General features: G+C 42.5%; 1 protein-coding gene across 1 annotated transcript; it reads right to left on the bottom strand.

Moving 5' to 3' along the window:
- Window positions 1–2,109: 2,109 nt before the first annotated feature.
- Window positions 2,110–6,095, bottom strand: LOC118476243 (uncharacterized). Its single transcript, XM_035965073.1, has 3 exons — window positions 6,017–6,095; window positions 2,527–3,029; window positions 2,110–2,379 (listed from the first exon to the last, which is right to left on the bottom strand). Exons 1-3 carry the CDS (start codon window positions 6,093–6,095, stop codon window positions 2,374–2,376), a joined length of 588 nt encoding a protein of 195 aa, XP_035820966.1. The 3' UTR covers window positions 2,110–2,373.
- Window positions 6,096–27,877: the final 21,782 nt, after the last annotated feature.

Here is a 27,877-nt window from a genome sequence, read left to right as displayed (position 1 = left end):
TAGCGTAACCACTAATATATGAATTCCGACACTCATGTTTTAACAATACATCCTCTACGCAAACTAGCATTTTATAAACTACTCGTCACATCAATAAATATACTCCCTATATAATCATGAATCCCATCACATTGCATAAAACAATTATACTTTTCACATAAACACATATCGATGTATTTCCCAAAACATAATCCGCATTTTGTAACTTAGTTTTTCGCATCAAACAACGCATCACATATTTTCCTATCAAAATAAAAATACCCGAGTTCTTTTCTATTTCCTTTTCTTCTCTACACGCGTCCCTTCATACAATTATACTTTCACGCACATATTCAAGCCATCGATTGAATCGTAAATAAAATAAAATCACAATTTTTCTAAAGCGAACAACCTGGCCGAAATCCGAGTGGAGTTGCGCACACATGCATGTCGGTTTGGCTTTCTGTCGAGAAACGATGCGTGAAGCGCGATGATGACAAGGGGCTGCGATTAAACGACATACATAGTTATTTCATGGCTTATTAGTTCAGTTATTTTATAAAATGAAGGAACACGGAACAACGAGGTCTCACCAAAGAATTTTGGCGTCGAGGAGGGGCTGCGCAGATCGATGGCGCGGCTGCTCTCGTCGAGCTGGAACAAGGCTCGATCCAGTGGCTAGGACAGCAAAGAGCCTCACCAAGGGTCACGACATCGCATCGGGACTGCTGCCGTGGACAGGCACCAGCGAAGGAGCTCGCTGCTGCGGTAATCTGAGACATGCAGCTACTGTGCATATCACCGAACAAGTGGTGCGCGACGTTGGGGGAACCCCGCTGCAGTAAGGAAATCGATGACGCACGACTAGCGTGCACTGGTGAGTGTCGGGGGCAGGTTCTCGCTGCTAGGCGAGGCCGCCGTTGCACAGGATGTTGGCGAGGATGAGAACCAGGGAGTGAGCGTTGTGCAGGGTTGAAGCAGGGAGCACCGGCGACCGGCTTGGAACTGCAGCAGGTACACCAAGGGGGCAACAACGCCATGGGAGGTCGACAAGGGAGGAGGAGGGCGTCTGCTGCTTGCTGCGTTTGCAGAAGAAGGCGTCGTGGGGAGCTTCTGTAAGAGAGTTCGGCCAAGGGCAAGCATGGAGCCAAGCTCCTGTTGCCTGGGCGAAGGTGCAGAGAAGACCAGGCGCCTTGGGGAGAAGAGGAGGAATCCCACTGGGGGAAAGGGGCGCTTGCACAGGGATGGAGGGTGGACGTGCTGGGCACTTCACAGGGGCGCGACGGAGAAGCTCGACACCATGGGGAGTTCGGCGAGGCCGCAGTGGCGCCTAGGATAGAGGAAGGCGCTGGACACCATGAGAGCAGGGGAGCCGAGCAGATAGCTCGCACGGAGGGAGTGCATGCCCATGGATGGAGAGGAGGAGCTGTTGCTCCCTGCGCTGAACCAGATCGGAGGGGAGCTCGGCGTCCACCATGGGGAGGAGAAAACGCTGGGGGGGCCTTCGGAGCTCCAGCGTCCGAGCAGAGGGAAGCTTGGCTCCATGGGAGGAACACACGCGCTTGGAAGAAGGGGAGGAAAGGCTCTGCGCATCCTGATGCTGGCGTGAGGGAGCAGTGGAAGAGCTGTCCTGGATGTAGCTCGGTAGAGGGAGGAAGAAGACAGGGATATGCTTCTACGCTAAGGGCTCCTTTGGATGCTTGGAAATAAAATACACATGGATTTACACCTCGAAGGGAATTTCCACCCTACATCAAACATCCGTGCCCCACTAGGTGATTAGAACCCTCTAGGGGCTCCTTTGGATGCTTGGAAATAAAATACACATGGATTTACACCCCGAAGGGAATTTCCACCCTACATCAAACATCCCTGCCCCACTAGGTGATTAGAACCCTCTAGGAGCTACTTTGGGAACCTCAAATCCCCTTCAGGATTGAAGGGGATTGAGGTGGAAATGAACTAATTTCCTCTCCAATCCCCTTCAATCCCGAAGGGGATTTGAGTTTCCAAACTAGCCCCTAGATTTTACCCGATATCTATTTGGGAGAGACAGGGATTAAAATCCCGACCAATAAAAAATTAGAAAATCTGAAAAATATAGAAATGTAAATTGTTGCTCCAATACACAAAATTATTAGCAAGGATAAAAATATTCATACAAATCCGAAGTACATGCATCAAAGAAAAATATTCCATACAGATCCGAAGTACATAAAAAGGTAAATTGTCACAAGGCACTCCAAAGATAACCATTCCAAAGTTCATACAAGAGTTTCTCATGTCAACCTTCACTACAATGTCTCAAAACCAGATACAAAGAAGCCAAAAATGTAAGCACCATCTGCAGCCATCAGCTTGTAAACACCACCAGCAACCACGATACAATGTAGATTAGACCTACAGTTACATAAAAGTGAAACAGTTAGATGCAATCATTTTGGTATCCAACTTTATGATTAAGTCCAGAGTGAGGAGATAGGCTAGGAACATGTGCAAAATATTAAGTTAATTGAGTAGAAGTACAAACATATGAAAGTAAGTTACCTTGGGAGCGATTTTGCCTTTGACCCATAACAAACGAACCTTTGGAATCTTGAAGTTCATGAAAATTTCTCTGTTGACCTCACACTTCAGCACATTTGTTGCTTGCGCCTTTTCCTCATCTGAAAGTTCTTCAATTGATTCTAGAAGATCCAGACACCTCTTGATAGAATAGTCACCTGCTTCCTTAGTTGTCTCATTGAGTTCATTCATAAATATATTTGTTTCATTTGCCCTAATGTCCACATAGTTTTGTAAAACTCTAGCAATACTGAGTTTTCTTTTCTTCCCAATCCTATTTTCAAGATTTTTAGAGCAAGATGAAGATGGTGTTTCTATCTCATCTATGTCTATGGGTCCACTAGATGGCATGTGATCATCCACATTTGCAAGGAAAGGATTACGGTGAGAATCATGAGCATCAATATCAATAGTGCTAACATGTTCAGTTGGTTGGGCTGCTGGTTCAGTTGATGTGAAGTTTAAATCACCTGTAGCAATGCTTCCTGATTCACATAGAAAATATATTCAATTCCATGTGATTCACATAGCAGTGTATATTTAAATTGCAGATTAAGAGAGGCACTTCTGATATAGACAAAGAAAGAACAAAAATGACTCTAAAAGAGAGACAAAAAAGATTTTGCTTTACTACTGTATTCTTAAACAAAGCAAGCTAGTTGCCACTCCACTAACGGATTGGTCTTTAGGAAATCAATTAGTTAGCCTAGTTTTATCTAACTTAATTAACTGAAAGGTATGCGATACAAATATTACAATACCTTCATGCAGCTTTTCCAGTTCATAAAACAAAGGGAATGATTTTGCTTGGAATTTCTTCAGCCTTGGAATATCCTATTGAGTACAAAATAAAACATTTATTAATATATAAACAAGGCATAAAATGAAACTTTTCATGGATAAACGGTTATGACCTTATATGGATAAGCTTTTCCCATATTACTGGATCAGCATTAATCATGCACAAAGATTCATTCCATCCTGCACCACTTTTCTTTTTTCCATCACAGATTGCCTTGTAGTTTGCTTTAAGCTCTTTCTCCTTTTCTTGTATTTGGCCCTTTGTAAACCGATCAGATGGAAACTTTTCATTAAAACTCTTCACAATGCTCTTCCACCCTTAGGCCGCCCATCCATTTTGCCCTCGGAACCTTTGATGATTGTGCTCGTTCAATATATCAACTAGGCCTTTTTCTTTATTGAAGTTCCAATGAGCCCTAGAGTTTTCTCCTTTACTCATAGCTATACTAAGAAAAAACACTCGATGAACAGGACAACTCACAAGCTATACAATGGAGATAAATAAGAATACTTGCACATACATTAATATAGCAGCAACATTTATCATCTCATTCACAAACAAGCTAGAGCACATATAGCGTCAACAATAATACATTTATTAAGTTTCAAGAAGTTCAATACAGCAGCAACATTTACACATACATTATCTTAATATAGCAGCAACAATTATACATAACTTAATATAGCAGCAACAGTTATACATTAGCTTAATACATTTCTTAAGATTGGTTTTGATTGTAGCGTTCCCACATTTGTATGGCAATCTGATCTCGAAGTATGCTTCCAGCATGATCTTGTAAGTTAAGAGACTCCACATCATTTTGATAGTTCCCATCTCCTTCAGGTAGGTAGATATGATCACTTGGTTGGATATAAGTAGGTTGCTCATCTAGCCACCCCTCATCTCCATTTAAGCCTCTAATTATGTTATGAAAGACAACTGCAGCTGCTGGAATTTTTATCTGAGATTCTATGGGATGATGTGTACCCACTTTCAGGATTTGAAATCTCTTCTTTAGAACCCCAATAGCCCTCTCAATATGGTTTCTAAGGATTGCATGGCGATTATTGAATATTTCCTTGTGATCAGCATATTCACTTGAACGAGATGAGCGTCGCCTCCTAAATTCACTCAAATGGTACCAAACTCCACGATATGGTGCAAGGAATTCTGGTGTCTTTGCATATCCTCCATCCACAAGGTAGAATTTTCCTTCTGGCACATGAAAACCCTTGCTAATAGCTGATCGAAGAACTCCAGCATCTGAAGTAGACCCTTCCCATCCACAGGATATAAATGTGAAGTTCAGATTAAAGTCACATGCTACCATCACATTCTGAGACAGTGTGCCTTTTCGATTTCTATATGGAGGGGCTTTCTCTTCTGAAATTGTGATGGGGACATGTGTACCATCAATGGCACCAATACAGTTCTGTAGATGAACAAGTCAGATTTAAGATGCAACAAAGGTTAGGAAACCATTGAGTCAAGTGTCTATGTCTTACCTTAAAAAAAGGCCAGAATCGAGGATCTGTTGCAATCTTGGGGTGAGTTTGGTTGGAACTAGGAAGCTTCAAAAATTTGTGGGTGAGAGTTGGAACTATATTGAAAACCGCCTTTATGTGCCTATGGACTGTTTCCCCACTATGTTGAAATGTTTTCTTCAGCCTTTCATTGCTAGCATTGTGTGAAATCATGAATAGAAACATTCCTAGCTGCTCCTCAATGATAACTATCCACGTGTCACGCAACAACCCCTCCCGCCTAAGATAGTTGCATGTTGCCTTAAAAATCTCTGGCACCATACGAAACTCTGACTTACACCAACTCTCATGCCCCTCTAGAATTTCCTTCATCTTTTTAGCACCAGTATATTCAGAAGTATGAACTGGTCTTTTCTCATCATTAAGACACTGAAGTATGGCAGGAACTATTACAAAAAATAATTCATCGTCTTCTTTTTGTTGTAATTGCATGAATTTCCTAATTTTTTCCTTTCGATATTCCATAATCTTGTCACTAGAGCCCATTATCTAATAGTTGCAAATAGTACATAACTTAGTTATAGTATTAAAAAATAGTAAGATAAATATTATTGAGCTCCTAATATCAAATCTGTTTGGACAAACATGGAAATATAATGCATGTTCTAAAAAACATGTAACAACACAGCAAATAGGTAAACTGATATAAGAACAAAAAACAGATAAACTGATGTCAATTCAGTAGTTTCTATATCTAGCTTCCCCAAAAAGTAAAATAAATAATGAAACTATATATATAATAGGTAAACGAATCAGAAATGATATGATGATTATCACCACTAATCTACATCCTGAGAACACTATTTCCCTTTATTTAAACATGCAAAAATCAGGCAGCTGCTTGAGACGACACCAAAAATTAGGCAACTGCTTCTGCTTGAGATGTCACCAATCATCACAAAAATCAGACAGATGCTTGAGACAGAACCAAAAATCACAGAAATCATGCAGCTGCTTGAGACGGCACCACAAATTCTATCACATCAATGGACATCTTGGTTATACTAGTGTACTAACTGTAGTGTTTGCGTGTGAGCCCAGTCAAGGATGCGACAAGCATAGCTCACCTCAGGCCTGATCTAATGTAGAGACCGCGTCAGCTGAGCAAAGCAGGAACTGGACGCACGGTTGCAGATGCGATGCGCTGGATCGGGTGAACTTAATGATTCCTGGTGGTGGAGAGGGGCGACGAGCAGCGTGGGCATGTGGGGATGGAGGGCAACGACTGGATGAGGAGGTTTTCCTACGGATGGAAGCCGACGGCGTAAACCCTAGCCACCATGGCTGCTGCGACAGAGACGGACTAGCAGAGAGACGACAACGATAAACACGAGACGAGAGCAGTTTTTTTGTTTCCCCGTGGATTAACAGGGATGAGGTGAAAAAGGCCCGTGGCAATTTTGGCCTGTGTAGCATGCAAATGGTAGTCCGGGATAACCACAGAAGAAAAGCACATGGGCCTCATTCCCCCGCAGATTGGGCTAGGATTCCTGCGGGTATTCATTATCCAAAGGAGCCCTAAGGATCAGAGGGGAGCGACACTTAAAGGGTGGCTGCAGTAGGGTGATTGGCTAGGAGGAAACAGCATCACCCATTGGCGCAGGGATTGGGCGGCCATGCATTGGTCAAATTGGGCGGCGCGGGCTATTGGCGCAGAAATTGGTGGCCAGCCATAGGCCATGGCGGGCGATGACATGCCAGCGATCGAGACCGCCAGCGAGGCTAGCGCGCACGAATTTTGTTTTGAACCACTCCGAAAATCTAAAATGTTAGGCCGAACTTCGAATCGAATTGCCCAACAAAAATTTCTCGAACCCTATTTAGAAAACAATTTGGCCTTATTTTGAATTAGAAACCGGTTGTTTGGATTTAAATTAAACCATGTGAGCTGCTCCATTGAAAATTTATAGTCGCTTTTGTTCATGTCAAAACTTAAAATTACGCCCCATTTTTATTCGTGGCTCACAAAAAAATACCGTTGTCATGAATTTAGGTTGGCCATTTGTGTGAGTTTGGATCTTTACGTTTTCAGATTCAGATCGGCTACGGGCATTAGCAGGTCAGGTTGGGTAATATTTATTTCGAAGCTGACACCTTAGAGATTCCACTTGAGAATACGGACCCAGATAAAATATTTGGACACAGACTGAAGTCGAGAAATCCGATTCGGACACAGATTGAATAATAGCCATTGAGAGTCCGGGTAAATGAGCTTTAGACGAGATTTATAAATCGAGATTGATTACCGAACTTGCATTCACGTTGAGAATAAAAGTTTTTAACATGCTCCAAATTTGGCCTTCTGTGAGACTGAATAACTCTGAATTCGGTGAAACGTGTACGAATAGTCTGGATAATCAGAGACATATGCGAGCAAGAAATAGAGGATTTTCACTGAGCATCCGAGATTAGGATAAATCTCCCGACAATACACGAAATAGACACCTGGGGTGTCACACCTTCGTCCTTCGAAACATTATTCCCCTTCGGGTAGAATGGATCTTGGACGAAGATCATAAAGCAAGTCTTCCTCATTCACGGATATAAAAACATAGTCACAAATGTTATATCATGCCATATATTCATTTCGTATTGAGTATATTAATAATATTAAAACTCATGTTACATTGGTACCTTCGGCTCGTTTGAAGGTTTGAAGGTAATGACATGAATGGAATTACAATCTAGCGTGAACAGTATGGAGTACTGTTCATCTATTTATAGGCAATCATACAGCTTTGTACGATATTACATTCATACCCTCAAAAATTACATACAAGGTTTACAAATGTTACAGGGATAGTATTGTCATTTGCACTTAACAACTTGAACAACACCTTCTCCCTACGTCGCCTCCGTGCTTCATCGTGACAAAGCTTGCTTTGTTGTACTTCCATTGATCTATGTCGAAGCTTTTCTGGTAACGAAGCTCCTGAATACTTGATAATATGCTAAAAATAAATAGTTAGCCGTGTTTTTGAGGACCTTCGGAAGATGAAGGCCCCAACAGTAGCCCTTCGCAGTATTAGTTTGTTCCTTTGTAACAAATTCAGACTGTGAAACGAACAAAGGCCTTTAGCCGAAGGTCTGAAAAACACCTTCCCTTCGCTAGAATAGCGAAACCTTCTATATTGTGGGGACCATCGTGCAGTGCTGCTTTGCATATATATATGAGGGTTGCGATAAAAAATATTTTTCGTGCTATCAAGCTTGTGTTGGGTTTGTTGTTTAGCTTGCTGATTCTGTAACCACGATTGCTTTGGAGCTTCAGCTTTTTGTTTCAATCAACGCGGAGATTGTCGAAGACAAGAGTAGTGAGGACCCCACACTAGCTAGTTTTTATGAAGCTATGGAAAGGACCAATGTTGAAAAGATTACTAATGAAATTTTAGCTGGGCTGTCTGGAGATTCTAGTGATAGTGAGGATTTTGATATTGAGAGTGACAACGATGATGCCGAAGATCGGCCATAGAGGCCTAGTCATGTTGTGTTTGGAAAATCCACTGTTAAAAAGGATAAATTGAGGCGATGAAGGGAAAATATTTCCGTGATACAACTATAGCGAGGGCCAGAGGAGAGAACACTGTTCCTCTTCCTAAAGCTGACGAAGTGGTGGTTTTCAAAGGTTTTAAGAAAGCTGGTCTTTGATTCCCTTTCCATAAGATGCTGGTCAAAGTGCTTAAAAGGTTCGAGATATATCTTCATCAGCTTACCCCTGAAGCTCTAATCAAAATTGGGGTTTTTATTTGGGCAATGAGGGGCCAAGGGCTGGAACCAGACGTCGACTACTTCTGCAACATACATGAATTATCTTACCAGACGAAGTCGATGGCGAAGGAGCAATATCATAATAATTTTGGTTGTTATTCCTTCGTATACTGCTCTTATGCGAGACGCCATGTGCCAACGTTTCAGAAGAAGTGGCCAGTGTTGGGGGTATGCTTCGTAGCCGAAGATCCTAAAGAAAGAGAACACCTTCGGAAGATCCTCTCAGGAGTAGCGCCGAAGCTATTACCTATAGAACTTCGGCATAGTAACAGATCTCAAGACGAAGGGGCGAACCGACTTAAAGATGGATTGACTTAAAGACCCATGATGTTTTGTGTCATTATTGTAGTCAATAGTAAAGGACATAAATGTAATTTTACATAGGCTGCGCCCTGTGCCTATAAATAGGTGAACAGTACCCCTGCACTGTTCACGCAATCCTGTAATCGCTAACGCATTACGCTGAAATTATTACTTTCCGTCAAGGCGAAGGTATAAATGTACCTAAATATTATGCTTTGATATTTAGGTTCATACTATAAAATATGTGAATAATGTTATTTGTTTCTAATAGACCTTTCTTTAATGTTTAATATTTTATATTTTATTTCGCATTGCTTTATGTCTGATCACGAAGGCATGACCTTCGTGGTATTCTGCCCATGGCCTTCGTCCGAAGTTCATTAAATCCCTGAGGAGATAATACTTCAGCGGACGAAGGACATTATTATTTAACATTTTATGTTGCCTTGTTCTTGATTCATAGCATTTGAGAACATGTCCCCAACATTGGCGCCCACCTCCGGTGAACTCACTTCCACTTTTTTGAGCTGATGGCTTCGTTCAACGACCAAGCTGGAGCGGTTTCGGCTCCGAAGCTGGTACTCCCAATAACAGGCAGTTCATGCTTAGAGCCAGCCAACAAGAAGCAGAAGAAGGAGGCATAGAGAAGATCAACATGTCGGGGTGCAAGGACCCTTCATCAAGTCAAGATGGTCCCACATCCCAATTACCTTCTCTCAAGAGGACCTTTAGCTCAAGGATTACCCTCACAATGATGCTATGGTTATTTCTTGTGTTATCAAAGGATTTCTGGTCCACAATGTTCTGGTTGATACAAGCAGTGCAGTGGATATCATATTTGCTAAGGCCTTCAGACAGATGCAAGAGCCAGAGGATAAGATTCATGATGCTACACACCCTCTTTGTGGCCTCGGAGGGAGGCAGATTGTAGTGCTCGGCAAGATCACGATGTTAGTGACCTTCGGATTTGTTAACAATACAAGGACTGAGCAAGTTGTGTTTGATATTGTCGACATGGAATACCCTTACAATGCAATCATTGGTCGTGGGACCCTCAATGCTTTTGAAGCAATTCTTCATCCAGCATATCTTTGCATGAAGATACCTTCGGATCAAGGGCCTATTGCTATTCATGGAAGTCAGGAAGCTGCCAGAAAGGCCGAAGGAAACTGGACAGATTCAAAAGCAATCCATAATATAGATGGAGCCGAAGCTTGTGAGCAATACAAGAAGAAGGGAGAAGGCTGCTTCGGCTGATCAGCCGAAGCCCATGCTTTTATGTGAAGATATAGCAGAACAGAAGGTGCTGCTGGGATCTCAATTATCTAAGGAGCAGGAGAAAACCCTAATAAAGTTCCTGTTCAACAACAAAGATGTCTTCGCATGGTCAGCTAATGATCTCTGTGGTGTCAACAGGGATGTTATTGAACACTCGCTCAATGTTGATCCATCCTTCAGACCCAGAAAGCAGAGGCTTCGGAAGATGTCTGACGACAAAGCCGAAGGTGCTCGGAATGAAGTGAAAAGACTTCTCAGCGCTGGAGTCATCAGGGAAATAAAAATACCCAGAATTGCTAGCTAACACTGTTATGGTGAAGAAGGCCAATGGTAAATGGAGAATGTGCATTGATTTTACAGATCTCAACAAGGCTTGTCCGAAGGATGAATTTCCATTGCCAAGAATAGATTCTCTGGTAGATGCAGCAGCTTCGTCAGAGCTCATGAGTCTACTAGATTGTTATTCAGGTTATCATCAAATCTGGATGAAGAAGGAAGATGAGCCAAAAACCAGCTTCATCACCCCTAGTGGTACATATTGTTACCTTCGGATGCCTGAGGGACTCAAGAATGTCGGAGGAAGCTTCAGCAGAATGACAGCGAAAGTCCCTCATTCTCAGATAGGCAGAAATGTGCTAACTGAGGGGCTCAAGAATGCCAGAGGAAGCTTCAGCAGAATGACAGCGAAAGTCCTTCGTTCTCAGATAGGCAGAAATGTGCTAACATATGTTGATGATATCATAGTAAAAAGCACGAAGCAAGAAAATCACATTGCCGATCTATAGGAAACATTTGCTAACTTTAGGCAAGCTGGCCTCAAGTTGAATCTAGAAAAATGTGTCTTCAGAGTAAAGAAGGGCAAATTCCTTGGTTGTCTAGTTTCAACAAAAGGGATCAAAGCTAATCCAAATAAGATTGAAGCCATTCTTCGGATGGAGCCGCCAAGCACAAAGAAGGGGGCTCAGTGGCTGACATGAAGATTGGCATCTTTGAATCGATTTATATCTAGATCAGCAGAGAGAAATTTACCATTCTTCGAAGTGCTGAAGTCGGCCGAAGTCTTTCAATGTGGATCAGCTCAACAGAAAGCCTTCGATGAGCTGAAGCAGTATCTGATAGATTTAACAACCCTAACTCCACCAGTACCAGGGGCTCCTCTGCTACTGTATGTGGCAGCTTCGCACTCTGCAGTAAGTGCGGCGCTTGTTCAGGAGAAGATTGAAGGACAAATGAAAAAGCAAGCTCTAGTGTACTTCGTCTCCGAAGTTCTCAGTTATCAAAGAAAAACTATACAGAATTGGAGAAGGTGTTGTATGCTGTCTTAATGGCCTCCAGGAAGCTTCAACACTATTTTCAAGCATACCATATAATTGTTCCTTCATCACAGCCTTTGAAGGATATTATGAGGAATAGAGAAGCTACTGGAAGGATTGGAAAGTGGGCTGCGGAACTCAACGAGTTCAGCATTGATTATGTGCATAGATCTTCGATTCAGTCCTAGGCGTTAGCAGACTTCATCGCTGACTGGACGCCAGGGGCTCAGGAGGAAGAAGCAAGTAAAGATACCGAAGCTTGGACAGTGTTTTGCGATGGTTCCTGGGGAACCTTCGGGGCAGGTGCATTTGCTGTTTTAATTGCACCTTCCAAAGTTAGAACATGTTATGCAGTGAAACTTGATTTTAGTTGTACAAATAATATTGCTGAATACGAAGCTTTGCTTTTGGGACTTCGGAAGTTGAAGGCAATGGGGATAAGAAGGGCGGTTCTCAAAACTGATTCCCAAGTTATTTCTGGCCACGTTGACAAGAGTTGTAAAGCAAGAGATCCGAAGCTTGAGAAATATTTGGATACAGTTCGAAGGCTTGAAGCTTCTTTTGAAGGGTTTTCTGTCAAGAATATTCCACGAGGAGAAAATGAGCACGCTGATCTGCTAGCCAAGTCAGCGGCACAGGGGCTGCCTTTACCTTCGAAAGTATTCTTTGAAACAATAAAAGCACCTTCGGTGGAACTTCTTGAAAGACCAGTGCTCAATATATCTCCTGTTTATAGTGAAGATTGGAGAACCGAGATCATGTCTTTTCTCCAGGGCAATTTCCTTTTAGATGACGAAGCTTATAATAAGAGAATAGAGGCAAGAGCCCGACCATATGTAATAATAGAAGGGGAATTATACAAACACGGAGTTTGTTCTCCATTGCTCAAATGTTTATCCAGAGCTGAAGGTATAGAATTGATGAAGGAAATACATGCAGGCCTGTGTGGATCTCATATCGGATCTAGGCCCTTGTTGGGAAAAGTTTTTCGTCAAGGAATTTATTGGCTGAAGGCAGCTTCGGATGCAGTAGAATTAGTCCAAAAATGCGAAGGCTATCAAAAATGTGCAAGCGATCAAAAACAGCCTTCGTCTCTGACTCAGTTAATACAGCCCACTTGGCCGTTGCAAAGATGGGGCCTTGATTTGCTAGGCCCACTTCCAGCAGTGCAAGGAAATTTAAAATATGTTGTGGTTGCAGTAGAATATTTTTCTAAGTGGATCGAGGCGAAGCCTTTAGCCACAATAACTTCGGTCACCGTTCAAAAATTTTTCTGGCAAAATATTGTTTGTTGCTTCGGAGTGCCGAAGGCTATTACTGTGGACAACGGAACACAGTTCGATGCCGAAACTTTCAAAGAGTTTTGTGAACAAATTGGCACAAAGATTCATTTTGCATCGGTTAGACATCCGGAGTCAAATGGACTTGTCGAAAGAGCTAACGGCATTATAATGACAGGAATAATGAAGTTAATCTTCAACCAGCCCAGGGGAAAGTGGCCAGATGAATTAATCAAAGTGATGTGGAGCCACAACACAACAATGTCAAGGTCAACAGGCTTTACACCATTCAAATTACTGTTTGGTGACGAAGCAATAACCCCAGAAGAAGCTAAAGCTGGGTCAATAAGAACAGTGGCTTTGGCGGAGGACGAAGCTGATTATTCTGTGGAAAAAGATGCTATAGAAGGAATCAGGCTTTAGGCTGTGGAGAACATCAACAAATATCAAGCCGAAACAATAAAATGGCGTGATAGAAAGGTTCGGCTAAAAAATATCAAGCCAGGACACTTGGTGCTTCGGAGAGTTGCTAACCCAAATACAGTAGGCAAGCTGCAGTTAAAGTGGGAAGGACCTTTTCTTGTAGTATCTTCGTCAAGACCCGGTTCTTACAGATTTAAGGATATAGACGACAACAACATTCCTAGATCTTGGAATGTGGATGAGCTTCGGCGATATCATGTGTAGTTTAATGTAATCATTTTTATTCTTTTTTTCTATGGCACCCTTTTCCTTTCCAAAGGGGGAGAAAGGTTTTTAATGGGGCCATAGCATGTAATTTTTCTTTTTCTTATTTCAGCTCTACAAGAGCAATATCCCCCAAAAATGTAAATGTAAAAGATGAGCATGCACCATCGAGTGCAAAGAGAAAAGGAAAAATAGGGAGAAGCTCGAAAAACGTCCCTAAGGGGATGCAGAGCACGACGAAGCTACAAAAAAACCGTTCCTAAGGGAGCGCAACATATGTTTTCTGCTCAAAAGTCGTTCCAAAGGGAATGCAGAGCTTACAGCGAAAAGTCAACGCTGATTCCGCCGAAGTATAAGGCGAAGCGCGAAAAGTCAACGCGATACCACCAAAGTAAAAGGCGAAGAAGTTCAAAAGACGTTCCTAAGGGAATGCAGAACTTACAGCGAAAAGTCAGCGCTGATACACCGAAAAATAAACGGTGAAGCCGAAAAATAAACGGCAGTGATTTTGGTTGTTCCTAAGGGAACGAAGGTTTTGGTTGTGGCTTCGTATGTGTGGGTTTGGACATTCATTTGCACGATACATTACATCATACATTTGCATTCATAAACATTCATTTAGACATACATAAGATCATCATCATCATAGCATAGACAATTGTTTCGGCTCTAAAGAGAAGGCTTCGGAAAAAAGAAACAAGTTTTATGCTTCGCTGTGTACAGAAAGAAGGGAAGGTGTTTTTCGCCTTCGGCTCAAAAAAGCTAATTTCGTCCACACCAAAGCACTTTATACATTGATGGAAAGGTAAGAATATATTACAAGGTATGGATAAAGTTCACGAAGTGAAATTTAATTACATCATTCTTTACACAAGTTATCACAAGAGTTTTTTCAGCTATTTCTACAGACTACTCGAGCTTCGTCAGTATTCATGGAGCTTCGTCTTTTTACTCTGTAGCTTCGGCCTCGGCTTCGTCATCCTGTATGTAAATATTATAAGAAAAATTCAAATTCAAAGGAAAAGGTAAGCATAAGGTATGATTTTGTTACCGGCTTAAGATGGCTTCGAGCTTCGTCACCAGCTTTGCTTCGTCCACCCTTTGTCCATACTAATTTTATAAATCTATTTGCAATACTTCAGGAAAGGTTGGGAATGTTATCCAAGTCTGCTGGTGATAAGCTGAAATTGGGTCTATTGATGACCTTTCCATGTTCGCAGCCAGACTTCAGGAAGGCAACAGCTGTGCCCCGAGAAGCTACCAGGGCACAGAAGTCACCATGTCCAGCAATGACTTCGTCAAGATCATCAATTTCACCTTCGATATGTTCGAAGGCACCCGACAGGTCTTCAGCCGAAGGAGTAAATTTTTCGATGCTGGCTCCAACTGAATAGAAGACCTGCTTCAGCCGTTGAACGCATCGATTGCTGAATTCCAGACATTTATTCTGAAGGCTTGTCAACGATTTTTTTCATGTCTGAACTTTTTTGGACTTCGGCCTCAAATTTTGTGTTAAGCTTCAACTTTTCTTGTTCGAAGTTTTCTGATTGAGAGAGAAGGTTCGTATTCAATTCTGTTATTTTAGCTTCAGCCTCCGCCAATAAGCCTTCGGTTGTTTGAAGCTCGAAGTCTTTCTTTTCAATAACAGTTGATTGCTCTTTTATTTTGCTCTCTAAATTTTCAATTATAACCTCTTGTTTTTTATCCTCCAAGTCCTGTTGCATTTTCAAAACTTTGCTTAGTAGCATACTCTGCACACAAACAACCTTCGTTAGAAAAAATCTTCGTTATTAAAAACAATAAAAGTCAGAGAAAAGTTGTTTACCTTGAAATTGGAATAAAATAAACTACCGACGATGTGCTGTCGTCGGTAGCGGCTGATATCTGTTTCGAGCTTCGGAAAACCGATACTCTTTGATAGAGTACCGATAACCTTCGCGCTGGTCTTATCCCGCACGCAGCCCAACCTTTCGTCGTCAATACCGCCGAAGAGAAGCGCTCCCGGCCGATACCCGCAAGATATAGCATATTCTTTCAGCTCTTCTTTCTCAGCTTTTGTCAGCTCTTGACCAACTAAGTTTGAAAGTTAAAAGCTTCATATTTCGAAGTATCTTCGGTCATTTCTTCCTTCTCGGGTTTTGCGGCCGTAGTCTCTTCGGTGGCTGCGGCAGCCTCTTCTGCGGCAGCTTCTTCCGCGGCCATGTTTAGTAGTATTTTGTCTATATCAGCAACCATGCTTTCTAAATTAAAATCTTCGCCTCTGGCCTCTTCTGCGGCAGCCTCCGAAGGTGCAGTTTCAGTAGCTGTCGTGCTTTCAATAGCCGGCGCCTTCGGAGCTGGCGGTGTTCCTTCGATGACTTCTTTCACCGTAATAATTCTTTGCCTTTTTGGCCTAGCTGCCTTCGTTTTTGCGGGCTCCTTTTCCTTCTGAAAAATCTTCGTCAGATGTAGCCCCAGTGGACTTAGTTTGACAGGCAAAGATTCAGTCATTACCTTTAAGATTTCCTCTACTTCAGTAGCAGAGGGTGTTGCAGGAGTTCCTTCTTCTTCATCAATTGCTTTTTGCTTCGGAGTCGAAGCTTTTCTCTTCTTTGAAACACCTGTTTTTGGCTTAGACTCCAGTTTTTTCTTCTTTGGTTGTTCTTCATCATTTTTATTCAGAACACTAGCTACTCTTTTCCTTTTTTGGCCTTCGGCACCCTTGTCCAGCCGCTCGTAGTCAGGATATTCAAAGCCCAGAGCATCCAATACTCGGTTTAGCCTTCGCTTCGGACGAGTGCCGAAGGCCGCAGTCATCAATTGGTCTTCTTTTATAGAATAATTTCCGAGTATTTCATTGCACATGACTTCGATTGTGTCCAGCCACTCTTGGCAAGGCACTTTGAAATGTTTCTTGAATTTGTAATGGTAAGGCAACCGAATAAGTTCCCCCTCCTTCTTTTTTCCTTCAAGCTTCGGCATGGCCAACTCTTTCATAGTTGGAAATACTTTAAAAGCTAAGAATTCTTGCACTAAGTCCCTAGTGCCAATACACTCCGCAATAACTCTAAATTCAGCTAGAGCAATTTGTGTTGGACTCTCTGGTGTCATGTTGCACGGGGGTCTGGTCTCTTCGAAGATCAACTCTAACGGACTCTACACTAGCTTCTCCTTCTCTTCGTCAACTTTGACATAGAACCATTCAGATTTCCAGCCAGCTGGCCACTTGCTTCGGTAACTGATCACTGGAAATTTTGTAGTCTTGCGGTAGGCAAAATTGTAACAGCCGAAGTTTTCATGTAACCCATGTCCTCTAGCCTTGGTCTGATAATGAAGCTCATGCACTCGGCAGAAACCTTCGGCAAATGGTTCCACCCCTTGGCTTCGGAGAGCCCAAATGTAAACGCTAAGCCTAACGATAGCATTAGGGGTTAGCTGATGAAGGTAGATCCCAAACTTCTTCAGCACATCAGCAATCATCTTGTTCAAAGGGAATCTTAAACCAGCTTTAAAGAAACTTTTAAAGATCACTACTTCATCTTTTCCTGGCTTTGGACTAGTTTCTTCTCCACCAAAATGAACCAGCTCTTTCTTTGCTTCACTTAAATAGCCCAAATTCAACATCTTAGGCAAGTCACCTTCGGAGATGGTGGATTTTCCGAAATCCAGATGGCTGGGTTTACTTGGCACCACACTGCTATAATCATCTTCAGATTCGGTCTCTTCAACATCAGCCTGCTCTGCTTCAGTGGCAGGGACATCCTCCGATGTTACCAGCCCAGACCGCTTCATCGCTTCGAAAATCAGAACAGTCTCAGTAGCTTCGGTCTCATCTCCCTCACGATCAACCCTGGCAGTGGAACGAACTCTGGCCATTTGATTATGACTCTCTTGAAATTTTTGTTGTTGACTTTTTTGATTTTCCCGAAGGTCTTTCTCTTGTGACGAAGCAGAATCAAAAGCGGCGTTTCGTTTGAGCACAATGATTAAGCATCGGCTATGGCTAAAATTTTGGCAGCAAAACAGTGCAATAGCAATGAATGTTGTGGTAACTTCACACCTACCCGTCTGTTTATATAGTGCCGCAGGTGGGAAGGTGAATCGTCAAGGTCTCCCGCACCGAACAAACAGTCACCCGCATTCCCTGAACGGTGGGCCACAGGGTCCGAGGAGGTGAATCGCTGGGGCACGCGTAACTGCTGCAAGATGGGGCCACCGCGCGTGCGGATTATTTTAATCGTTTCTCGCCAACGAGCTCAGGGAAGGTGTTTTTCGGATCTTCGACATCCCGAAGCCTAGAAGACTTTTTCACGGATCAAGCTCGTTACGAAAAACGATCTATCACCGCGAAGGGGCTACTGTTGGGGGTATGCTTCGTAGCCAAAGATCCTAAAGAAAGAGAACACCTTCGGAAGATCCTCTCAGGAGCAGCGCCGAAGCTATTACCTATAGAGTTTCGGCATAGTAACAGATCTCAAGACGAAGGGGCGAACCGACTTAAAGATGGATTGACTTAAAGACCCGTGATGTTTTGTGTCATTATTGTAGTCAATTGTAAAGGACATAAATGTAGTTTTACATAGGCTGCGCCCTGTGCCTATAAATAGGTGAACATTACCCCTGCACTGTTCACGCAATCCTGTAATCGCTAACGCATTACGCTGAAATTATTACTTTCCGTCAAGGCAAAGGTATAAATGTACCTAAATATTATGCTTTGATATTTAGGTTCATACTATAAAATATGTGAATAATGTTATTTGTTTCTAATAGATCTTTTTTTAATGTTTAATATTTTATATTTTATTTTGCATTGCTTTATGTCTGATCACGAAGGCATGACCTTCGTGGTATTCTGCCCATGGCCTTCGTCCGAAGTTCATTAAATCCCTGAGGAGATAATGCTTCAGCGGACGAAGGACATTATTATTTAACATTTTATGTTGCCTTGTTCTTGATTCATAGCATTTGAGAACAAGTCCCCAACAGCCAGGATCCTGGATGAGGCAATGGTTTTATGTTAAAATGATTTGGTTGAGAGGGAGGATTTGAAAGATATAATTCAGCGTTCGATACAATCACGCTTCGGCATCCGGAGGCCCTTGATCGTGAACAGTGACAAGGCTCAAGCCTACCTGGTGGCCTTCAACACTGTGTGCAGCTACATTAGCACCAGAGACTTGGTCCAAGAATACATAGCTTTAAAGGTATGGCCCCTTTTTAATGAATGGGAAATGCCGAAGGAGACCACTGATAGTTCAAGCAAAGGTGGTCTGGTTTATTTGACGTATACATACCGCTACAGAAGTCAGTTCGGGGAGCCAGATGATGAATGGCTTGAGGCCATTGAGGCGACTAGTGATGATTTGTTGGGGGCTTATACGAAAGATGAAGATGAAGCCATGAATATTGCCTTCGGCGCCCGTGGAAAGAAAAGGTTGAATAGAGTATTTGATGTTATTGGTTTTGTCTATCCTGACTACTGCTTTCTGGCACGAATGCAAGGGACGAAAAGGAGAATTGCACCAACGACTCCTTCCGCCGCGCCAAAATCCCAAAGAGAATGAAAGTTGTAACTCACCGAACGAAGTCGTATTTTTCGGAGAGGGCTGCTATACTGCCTGCTACAGGGGTTTCGAAGACAAAGGCAAAAAAATACCCTCTCAGCTTTGGACGTAATACTTTTTTTCCTTGCTTTAAATCGAGGAAGATTTAATCTAATGTCGCTTTTGGAATTTTTTGAATAGACGATGAAAATACGCGCTGCAGCAGCCGAAGTTCCCACCATTCACTAGAGAAGACAACAACAGAGAGTTCTAAGACCGAACAACAGCCGAAGCTGCAGAGCTCTCCAGTGGAGCAAGGGCTATTACAGATTGTTGATCCCTTGTTCTCAAATGCTGTGAATCAAGAACAAGGCAACACGATTGTTAAAGATTATGGACCTTCGTCCCCCGAAGCGTTATCTCCTTTCGGATATAGCTGAAGTTGTTGCTCTTTGGCTATAGCTTCAGTATTCATTGTTGTCCTTTTCAGGCAATGTCTTCGTCTTAAGGACCTTCGGCAGAGAAGAGGACTCCCATCACGAACCTTTACAACGAAGCTCATGCAGTATTCAGTAGTACGCTAGAAACAAATGATTAGCTGTGTTTTTGAGGACCTTCAGAAGAGGAAGGCCCACAACAGTAGCCCCTCGCAGTATTGGTTTGTTTCTTTGTAACAAATTTAGACTACGAAATAAACGAAGGCCTTTAGCCGAAGGTCTGAAAAAACACCTTCCCTTCGCTAGAATAGCGAATCATTCTGTATCATGGGCCCCACCGCTTAGTGGTGCTTTGTGTATATATACAGGGGCTTGCGCTGAGAATATTTTTCGTGCTATCTAGCTTTTGTGATGTGATTGCCGTTTTAGCTTTCTTCTTCTGTGAGCGCAATTGTTTTTTGAGTTTCGGCTTTTTGCTGTGATCATCACTGAAATTGCCGAAGATAAGAAAAGCGTAGACCCAACATTTGCTGGTTTCTACGAAGCCATGGAAAGGACCAACGTTGAGAAAATCACTGATGAAATGCTAGCTGGACTATCTAGGGATTCCAGCAATAGCAAGAGCTTTGATGTGGAAAGTGAGAACGAAGATGCCGAAGATCGGCCATGGAGGTCAAGCCATGTTGTTTTCGGTAAATCAACTGCTAAGCAAGGGCAAATTGAAGCGATGAAGGGCAGATATTTCCATGATATATCCATAGTGAGGGTTGGAGGAGAAAGCACTGTTCCTCTTCCTGAAGCAGATGAAGTGGTAGTATTTAAAAGTTTTATGAAGGCTGGACTTCGTTTTCCCTTGCACAAGATGTTGGTTGAAGTGCTAAAAACATTTGAGATATACCTTCATTAGCTTACTCCTGAAGCTTTAATTAAAGTTGGAATATTTGGGCTATGAGGAGCCAAGGGCTAGAGCCAGATGCCAAGTGCTTCTGCAACATTCATGAGTTATCCTACTAGACGAAGGCAATTGAAAAGGAGCTATATCATAACAACTTCGGGTGCTACAACTTTGTGCACCGTTCTGATGTGTGGTGTCATGTGCCGAAGTTCCAAAAGAAATGGTCGGGCTCTTGGATGAAACAATGGTTTTATGTCAAGAATGATTTGAGTAAGAGGGAAGATGTGAGGGGTATAATCTAGTGCCCCATATGGTCACGCTTCGACATTAGGAGGCCATCGATCGCGAGTGGGAACGAAGTGCAAGCATGTTTGATGGCCTTCAACATGGTGTGTAGTTACATTGGTACCATGGATTTGGTTCAATAGCATATTGCTTATAAGGTGTGGCCGCTTGTTAACGAGTGGGAGATACCGAAGGAGAATGCTGCTGGCTCCAGCGAAGGTGGTCTGGTTTATCTAAGATACACCTATCGCTATAGATGTCAATTTGACGAGCCAAATGATGACTAGCTTGAGGCTGTTGAGGCTACTAGTGACGAGCTGTTGGGAGCTTATACAAAGCAGAGGACGAAGCCATGACCACTGCCTTCGGCGCTTGCGGCAAGAGGAGGCTGAACATAGTTTTTGATGTAATCAGATTTTTAATCATGATTACTGCTTTCCTGCCTAAAAACAAGGGTCGAAAAGAAAAATAGCAACTTCATCTTCTTTCGTCGTGCCTAAGCCGAAGAGAGCTAAGATTTTAACTCACAGGCCGAAACCACATTCTTTAGAGATGACAGCTGCAGTGCTTGGTACATAGAAGATATAGATTGCTAAACAGGCCGAAGCTATCCCCTTGGCTTCGGAGACAATTCCCGTTGTGACAGTCAAAGCTAGTGTCAATTCAGTAAAGGAGACGGAGAAAAAGAGCTCAAAGGCAGAAGAGCATCCAAAACTGTTGAGTCCCCCAACCACGACGGGGTTGCCGAAGCTAACAACTGTTGCAACAATGACTCCTAGGAAAAGGAGAATGGATAGTGTTTTGGATGCTATTTTGAAATCTATGAAGATGCCAACTCCTATTTCTACTAAAGCTCCCGAGGACAAAATCGAAGATCTAAAAGAAGTAGCCGCTGCAAGCACTTCTCCTATTCACGTTGAAGCCGGACCTTCGGGGACGAAGCCAGTAGAGCTGGCGAAGGAAAGTCTTCTGGAAAAGCCAACATCGCCTAAACCCGAAGCATCTTCTCAAGGTGATTTAGAATATATTGTTCAACATGCTTCGGGGAAACGACTATCAGAAGAGCAAATTGTCGAAGTACAACATTATGCAAAGGACCTAAAATACCCCCGAGGGTCCTTGGTATATGGAGGAAACGACAAAGATGACTTCCTTTACTGTCTACCAGATAGCAAGGAGATAAATGTTTGTCAAGAAATGATGGACAACATGGGATATCTGAAACTTGAACTTGGCCTATCTGCAATGATGAAGGACCAACTTGCAGACAACCTTGCTTATAATAGCTTGAAGGTTTGTATATTTTTATTTCTGCATTTACCGATTTTTGTTAGGCGAGTTTTCGGCAAACGATTTGTGGTAATACTTATTAATTTTTGTATATTTTTTGTTTGTCAGGGTCTTATCCTCAGCAAAGCTTTGAAAGCCTAGAAGGATGCAGAAGACAAAAGCACTCAAATGGCTTTTGGGAACCTCCGTTCGGAACTCATAACGCTTCGGAATGAAGCCCTCAAGAAAGACAAAATCCTCCTCTCCTTAGTTGATAGGTTGAAGTCTAGCGAAGCTAGAGTGTCTAGCCTTTCCAAAGTAGAACAGAAGATCAAGGAGTTTGAAAAGAAGCAAGAGAAAGATATGAAGTGTATTGCTAATTTAGAATATGCACTATCTATTCAGGTGCGATTGCACAGATCAGAAGTGCAAGGATTGGAGAAGAAGCTCGATGAATTGACTTAAAATTTTAATGTTGAACAAACAAAACATGAAATATCTGATATTGAACGGTTAAGGGTTCAGAAAAATGTCGAGGAGCTTCATGAAGCGAAGGAGGAATGCTACAATGTCGATATGAACTGTTGCAACAAGTTGAAAAATAGTTTTGCCAAAGTTGGCGCATTTTCTACGAAGCAGAATTTTATCCGTGGTGATCCTGACAGGGTTATCGGGTGGATTAGTGGCGAAGCCGAAGCTTTTGATGAGATTCTTAGTGTCAGAGGATATTTTTGTGCCTTCGCCGGTGTCTGAGGAGCCGTCTCACTTCCTTAGAAAGCTGGTTGTGAGCATGCAAAGGCTGTTATTCAGCCGGAATTCTCAGTCTCAGCCAATGACATTAAGAACCCTTTAGCTGAAGCCACTACGTTGAGCGGAAAATTCTATTTCGAAGTCTGGTTGGGAGGTGGCAGAGACATAGCCGACAAAGCTATTAGAAAAAATGAGAAGGAGTCTCATACTGCCTTGGAAGGGGCAAGGAAAGTTGAAGAAGCTACAGAGCGTGAAAGACTTATAGGTATATTTGTCGTAACTTAGCTTTGTAAATTGTTTTAGCTCCGGAATTAACAAAACACTTATACTATGGTGTAGCTAAACTTTCGCCCCCTTCAGAGCCGTATGATGCTGAGGCCGATCTAGCTCTGAAGGGGGCTCTTGAAGTAATCAGAATAACTAACGAAGCTGTTGACGAAGTTGTGAATAGGCTTCTAAACGAAACCGCTGATAAAGTTCTAAAAGAGGATGATTAGACCTTGTTAATTTGAACTGTAGAATTTTTGTATAAAATTTCCTTATGTAAGAAACAATTATTAACTATATGTATATTTAATGATGTAATATATTTCTTTGTGGAGCGTGAAACCGAACGTACCGTTTTTGAGCCGCAGGTGAAAAACACCTTCTTTTCTTTTCACGCTTCATTAAGATAAAAATCCCCTTTTCTATCGAAGCAGAGTATTGGACTCGAAGGTCTTGTCATAGATATTGCATAAGAGAACCGTTGTCGAAGGTATAAATCTTGTATAAAAATACTGCTGCCGAAGGCATAGATCTTGCATTGTTGATACGTCCTTTCACAACTCCTTGCCAAAGATAGACTTAACCTCATGGGTTAGCCAGTATTTTTGAAGGAGCAATTTCCCTTCTTTTTCCACTGTTTCAGATGATGTAAGATGATGAATGATGCGATGCTATGCAGTATGATATGATGATATGATGCAACTGAATGCTTCATAAAAGTAAGACTCTGCATTCCCTTAGGAACGACTTTGGATTCTCTTCATCTTTTACTTAGGTGGCATTTTAGCTCTGCATCCATGTAGGAACGACTTTGGAGCTAAGCTCTGCATCCCCTTAGAAATGACTTTGGAGCTTCTTCACCTTTTACTTAGGTGGCATTTTAGCTCTACATCCCCGTAGGAACGACTTTGGAGCTAAGCTTTGCATCCCCTTAGGAACGACTTTGGAGCTTCTTCACCTTTTACTTAGGTGGCATTTTAGCTCTGCATCCCCGTAGGAATGACTTTGGAGCTTCGTGACTTTTTCTGTTACACTCGATGGTGTAACCCTAGATTTATTACAACAGGCCGAAGGTTGTACCTTATTATATTGTCTTTGGGATGAAAACATAAAAGCAAGAGAAACAAAGATTACATTGAGTATGTATGAATTTTTTTGATTGAGCCCCTATATTGCTTCAGTAAATGTGTCTCGACTCTCGTACATTGTTGTTGATTGTCCGAGCTTCAGACTCTTCGCGTGCATCACGTTGTTGTTGTACCTGGCGGTGCCCTTCTGGCTCTTGGTTGTGAGACAAGGTTGGAGCCATGAGTGGTGGTGGTAGCGGGGCCCATGCAACTTGTGAGTGGCTTGCCGAAGTAACTGATGTTGTGGGTTGTTGGTTGCCCACATACTCAAGGATGTATGTGGAATAGCACAAAGCAGTATGCAGGACCTGTCTCGGCTGATTCTGTCGTGCTTCGACTTCAGCTATTTCCTTTTGTTTCTGAATCATGACTTGGCATGTCCTTGTTGTATGCCCCTTATCTTCCCCACAGAATAGGCAAAACAACCTTCTTGGTTGGAAGCTAAATCTTCCAGCAAAGCTTCTACCTCCTCTTCCTCTTGGAGCTGGTGGTCTAAAAGAGCTTTGTTGTGTCCCTGACGATTGAGAGTTGTGCTAATGCCCTTGAGTGTGATTTCCTCTATCGTCGCTTGAGCTAGGATTATGGATCGTCCTGACATGCCTAGGGTGGAGTCTTCCTCCGAAGCCCCTGGTCATCTCGGAGTATCTATAGGCTTCTTCCCTTCTCTGCCGAAATTCATTATCGGCCCTGATGTGCTCGTCCATCTTCTGCAGAAGCTTCTCCGAAGTTTGTGGGGGGCTTCTTGGCAAAATAATGCACTATTGGTCCTGGTCGGAGCCCCTTGATCATTGGCTCAATGACAATCTCATTTGGCACCGTTGGCGCATGAGCTCTGATACGCAGAAACCTTTGTACATAAGCCTGCAGGTATTCTTCATGGTCCTGTGTGCATTGGAATAGAGCTTGAGCAGTCACTAGCTTTGTCTAGAAACCCTAGAAGCTGGTTACTAGCATGTCCTTCAGCTTCTGCTATGATGTGATTGTTCCTAGCTGAAGGGAAGAATACCACGTTTGAGCCACACTCCTGACTGTCATGATGAAGGACTTCACCATGACGACAGTGTTGCCAACATATGATGATATGATCACCTCGTAGCTCATAAGAAACTGCTTCGGGTCAGAGTGGCCATCATACATGGGGAGTTGTGGCAGTTTGTACGAAGGTGGCTATGGGGTAGCCTGCAACTTTGCTGCTAGAGGAGAAGCATCATCAAAAGCAAAGTTACCATGATTGAAATCATCATACCATACATCATCATAGCTTGGGCTTTCCAGACGAAGCTATCTCTGTTGTGGCCTTCGTCCTTGCTCGTTGTCCTATGTGATATGGTGCATTTCTTCGGCAACTTCATCAATCTTCTTTTGGAGTTCAGCTAGCCAAAGCATTTTCTCCCTTCTTTTTCCACTTGCTGGTGGATGGCTTCTAGATCCCCGATCTCTTGATCTAGCTCCTCTTCCTCTGGTCTTGGGCTAATGTCCTTTCTTTTCTGGTTTCAGGCTTCTCGTAGAGGAAGCCCTTCTTGGTTGATGTCCAGTGGTGCAAGGGCAGCCCTTGGCGCTATTGCCTTCATTAGCGGCATGGCAAAGGTGGTTGCTCGAGCTGTTGTCAAAGGTGGTCATTTGAGTTCAGCGGAGGTGGGCAACAATGTTGATCACTCATTCTCAAAAGCTGTGAATCAAGAACAAGGCAACACAATTGTTAAAGATTAATGACCTTCGTCCCCCGAAGCGTTATCTCCTTTCAAATATAACGATCTTCGGACGAAGGTCATGAAGGACACAGCTTCATCATTTATGAGAATGAGAATTCATAGAGACAATACATGTTACCCATTTACTCATCCATATATTTATTTCATGATAAACATGTGAACATTAATATAATATATATTATATTAATACCTTCGGCTTGTATGAAGGTGTTGACGCGAGAGCGATTACCATCCAACGTGAATAGTACGGGGATATTGTTTACTTATTTATAGGCAAGGGACGCAGCCCGAGTAAAAATACATTTATGACCTTAACATATACTCATAATCGTAACATAAATCATTAGGGACTAACTAGTCTTTTCCTCTTCGGCTTGGCATCATGCTTGATCTTCATCACCACTTTAAGTCGAAGTTGTTGCTCTTCGGCTATAGCTTTGGTATTCATCGTTGTCATTTTCAGGCAATGTCTTTGTCTTAAGTACCTTCGGCGGAGAAGAGGAATCCCATCACGAACCTTTACAATGAAGCGCCTGCAGTATTTAGTAGTATGCTAGAAACAAATGATTAGCTGTGTTTTAGAGGACCTTCGGAAGAGGAAGGCCCCCAACACGGATAACGTCTGCTTCAGTTGCAAGACCTAAAAAAGGCAGAAGGATGGCCAACGTTCTAGACGCTGTTATAAGGCCTTCAAAAATACCTACCCCTACTCCTACTAAGATTTCCAAAGACAAAGCTAGAGATTTGGAAAAAGCTATCAATGTAAGCGCTGCTCTTGATCGTACTAAAGCTAGACCTTCGGAAATTAAGCCGACAGAGCAAGTAAATGAGAGTTTGCTAGAAAAAATATCACTATTGATGCCTGAAGCGGTGTCGATCGAGGATCTTGAATTTATCATCTGTCACGCTTCGGGATAACATCTAACATAGCAGCAAATTGCCGAAGCTCAACACTACGCTAAGGATCTGAAGTATCCTCGAGGATCCCTAGTGTATGGAGGTGATGAAGAAAATGATTTCCTATACTGCCTACCTGATAGCAAGGAAATTGATGTCTGCCAAGAAATGATGGATAACATGGGTTACCCGAAGCTTGAGCTCGGGTTGTCCTTAATGCCGAAGGACCATCTGGCAGACTGCTTGGCTTACAATAGCTTCAAGGTTTGTGCTTTAATTGTTAATTAAAGTATTTACTTGTGTTAGCTCTTGATAGTTGTTTTAACTAAAGTATTTACTTTTTTGTTTTTTTCTCGTTATTAGGGTCTTATTTTAAGCAAGGCTTTGAAGGCACAAAAAAATTATGAGGATGAGAGCACTAAGATAGCCTTCGAGAATCTGCGCTCGGAGGTTATAACACTTCGGAATGAAGCCCTTGAGAAAGATAAAATTCTGCTTTCTTTAGTCAAAAGGTTGAAGATGAGCGAAGCTAAACTAGCCAAACTCTCTGAAGTGGACCAAAAGATTTTGAAATTTGAGAAAGAAAAGGAGGCAGATGCAAAGCATATAGCTGACATGGAATATGCTTTATCTATTCAAGTGAGACTGCACAGATCTGAAGTAGCAGAGCTGGAGAAGAAGCTTCATGAAGTTACTAAAAACTCCAACGTTGAGCAATCAAAGCGTGAGATATCTGACACCGAGCGGTCGAGGGTTCAAAATAATATTGAAGAGCTTCGTCAAGCGAAGGAGGAATGCTATAACGTTGTTATGCAGTGCTCGAACAAGCTAAAAAATGCTTTTACTAGTGTTGGCGCATTCTCGGCTGAGCGAAATTTCATTCGTGGTGACCCTAAGAGTGTGATCAAATGGATTGAGGGTGAAATCGAGGCATTTGCCGAAGCTCTTACTGGCAGGGGTGATTTTTGTGCCTGTGTATGCGCTCAGGGGGCTGTATCTCTACTTGAAAAAGCTGGCATTGAACATGTGAAAGCTGTAATTCAGTTAGACTTCTTAGTTTCAGCGACTAACATTAAAGAGCCTTCAACCGAAGCTGCTGCCCTTAGTGGGAAATTTTATTCCGATGTTTGGGTGAATGGCGGTCAAGAGATAGCCAACGAAGATTTCCGGCAAAGCGAAGAAGAATCTCATATT

Source organism: Zea mays, chromosome 2 (assembly GCF_902167145.1).
Source record: "Zea mays cultivar B73 chromosome 2, Zm-B73-REFERENCE-NAM-5.0, whole genome shotgun sequence".
NCBI classification, from domain to species: Eukaryota; Viridiplantae; Streptophyta; class Magnoliopsida; order Poales; family Poaceae; genus Zea; species Zea mays.
This window is presented reverse-complemented; position numbering and strand designations above follow the sequence as displayed.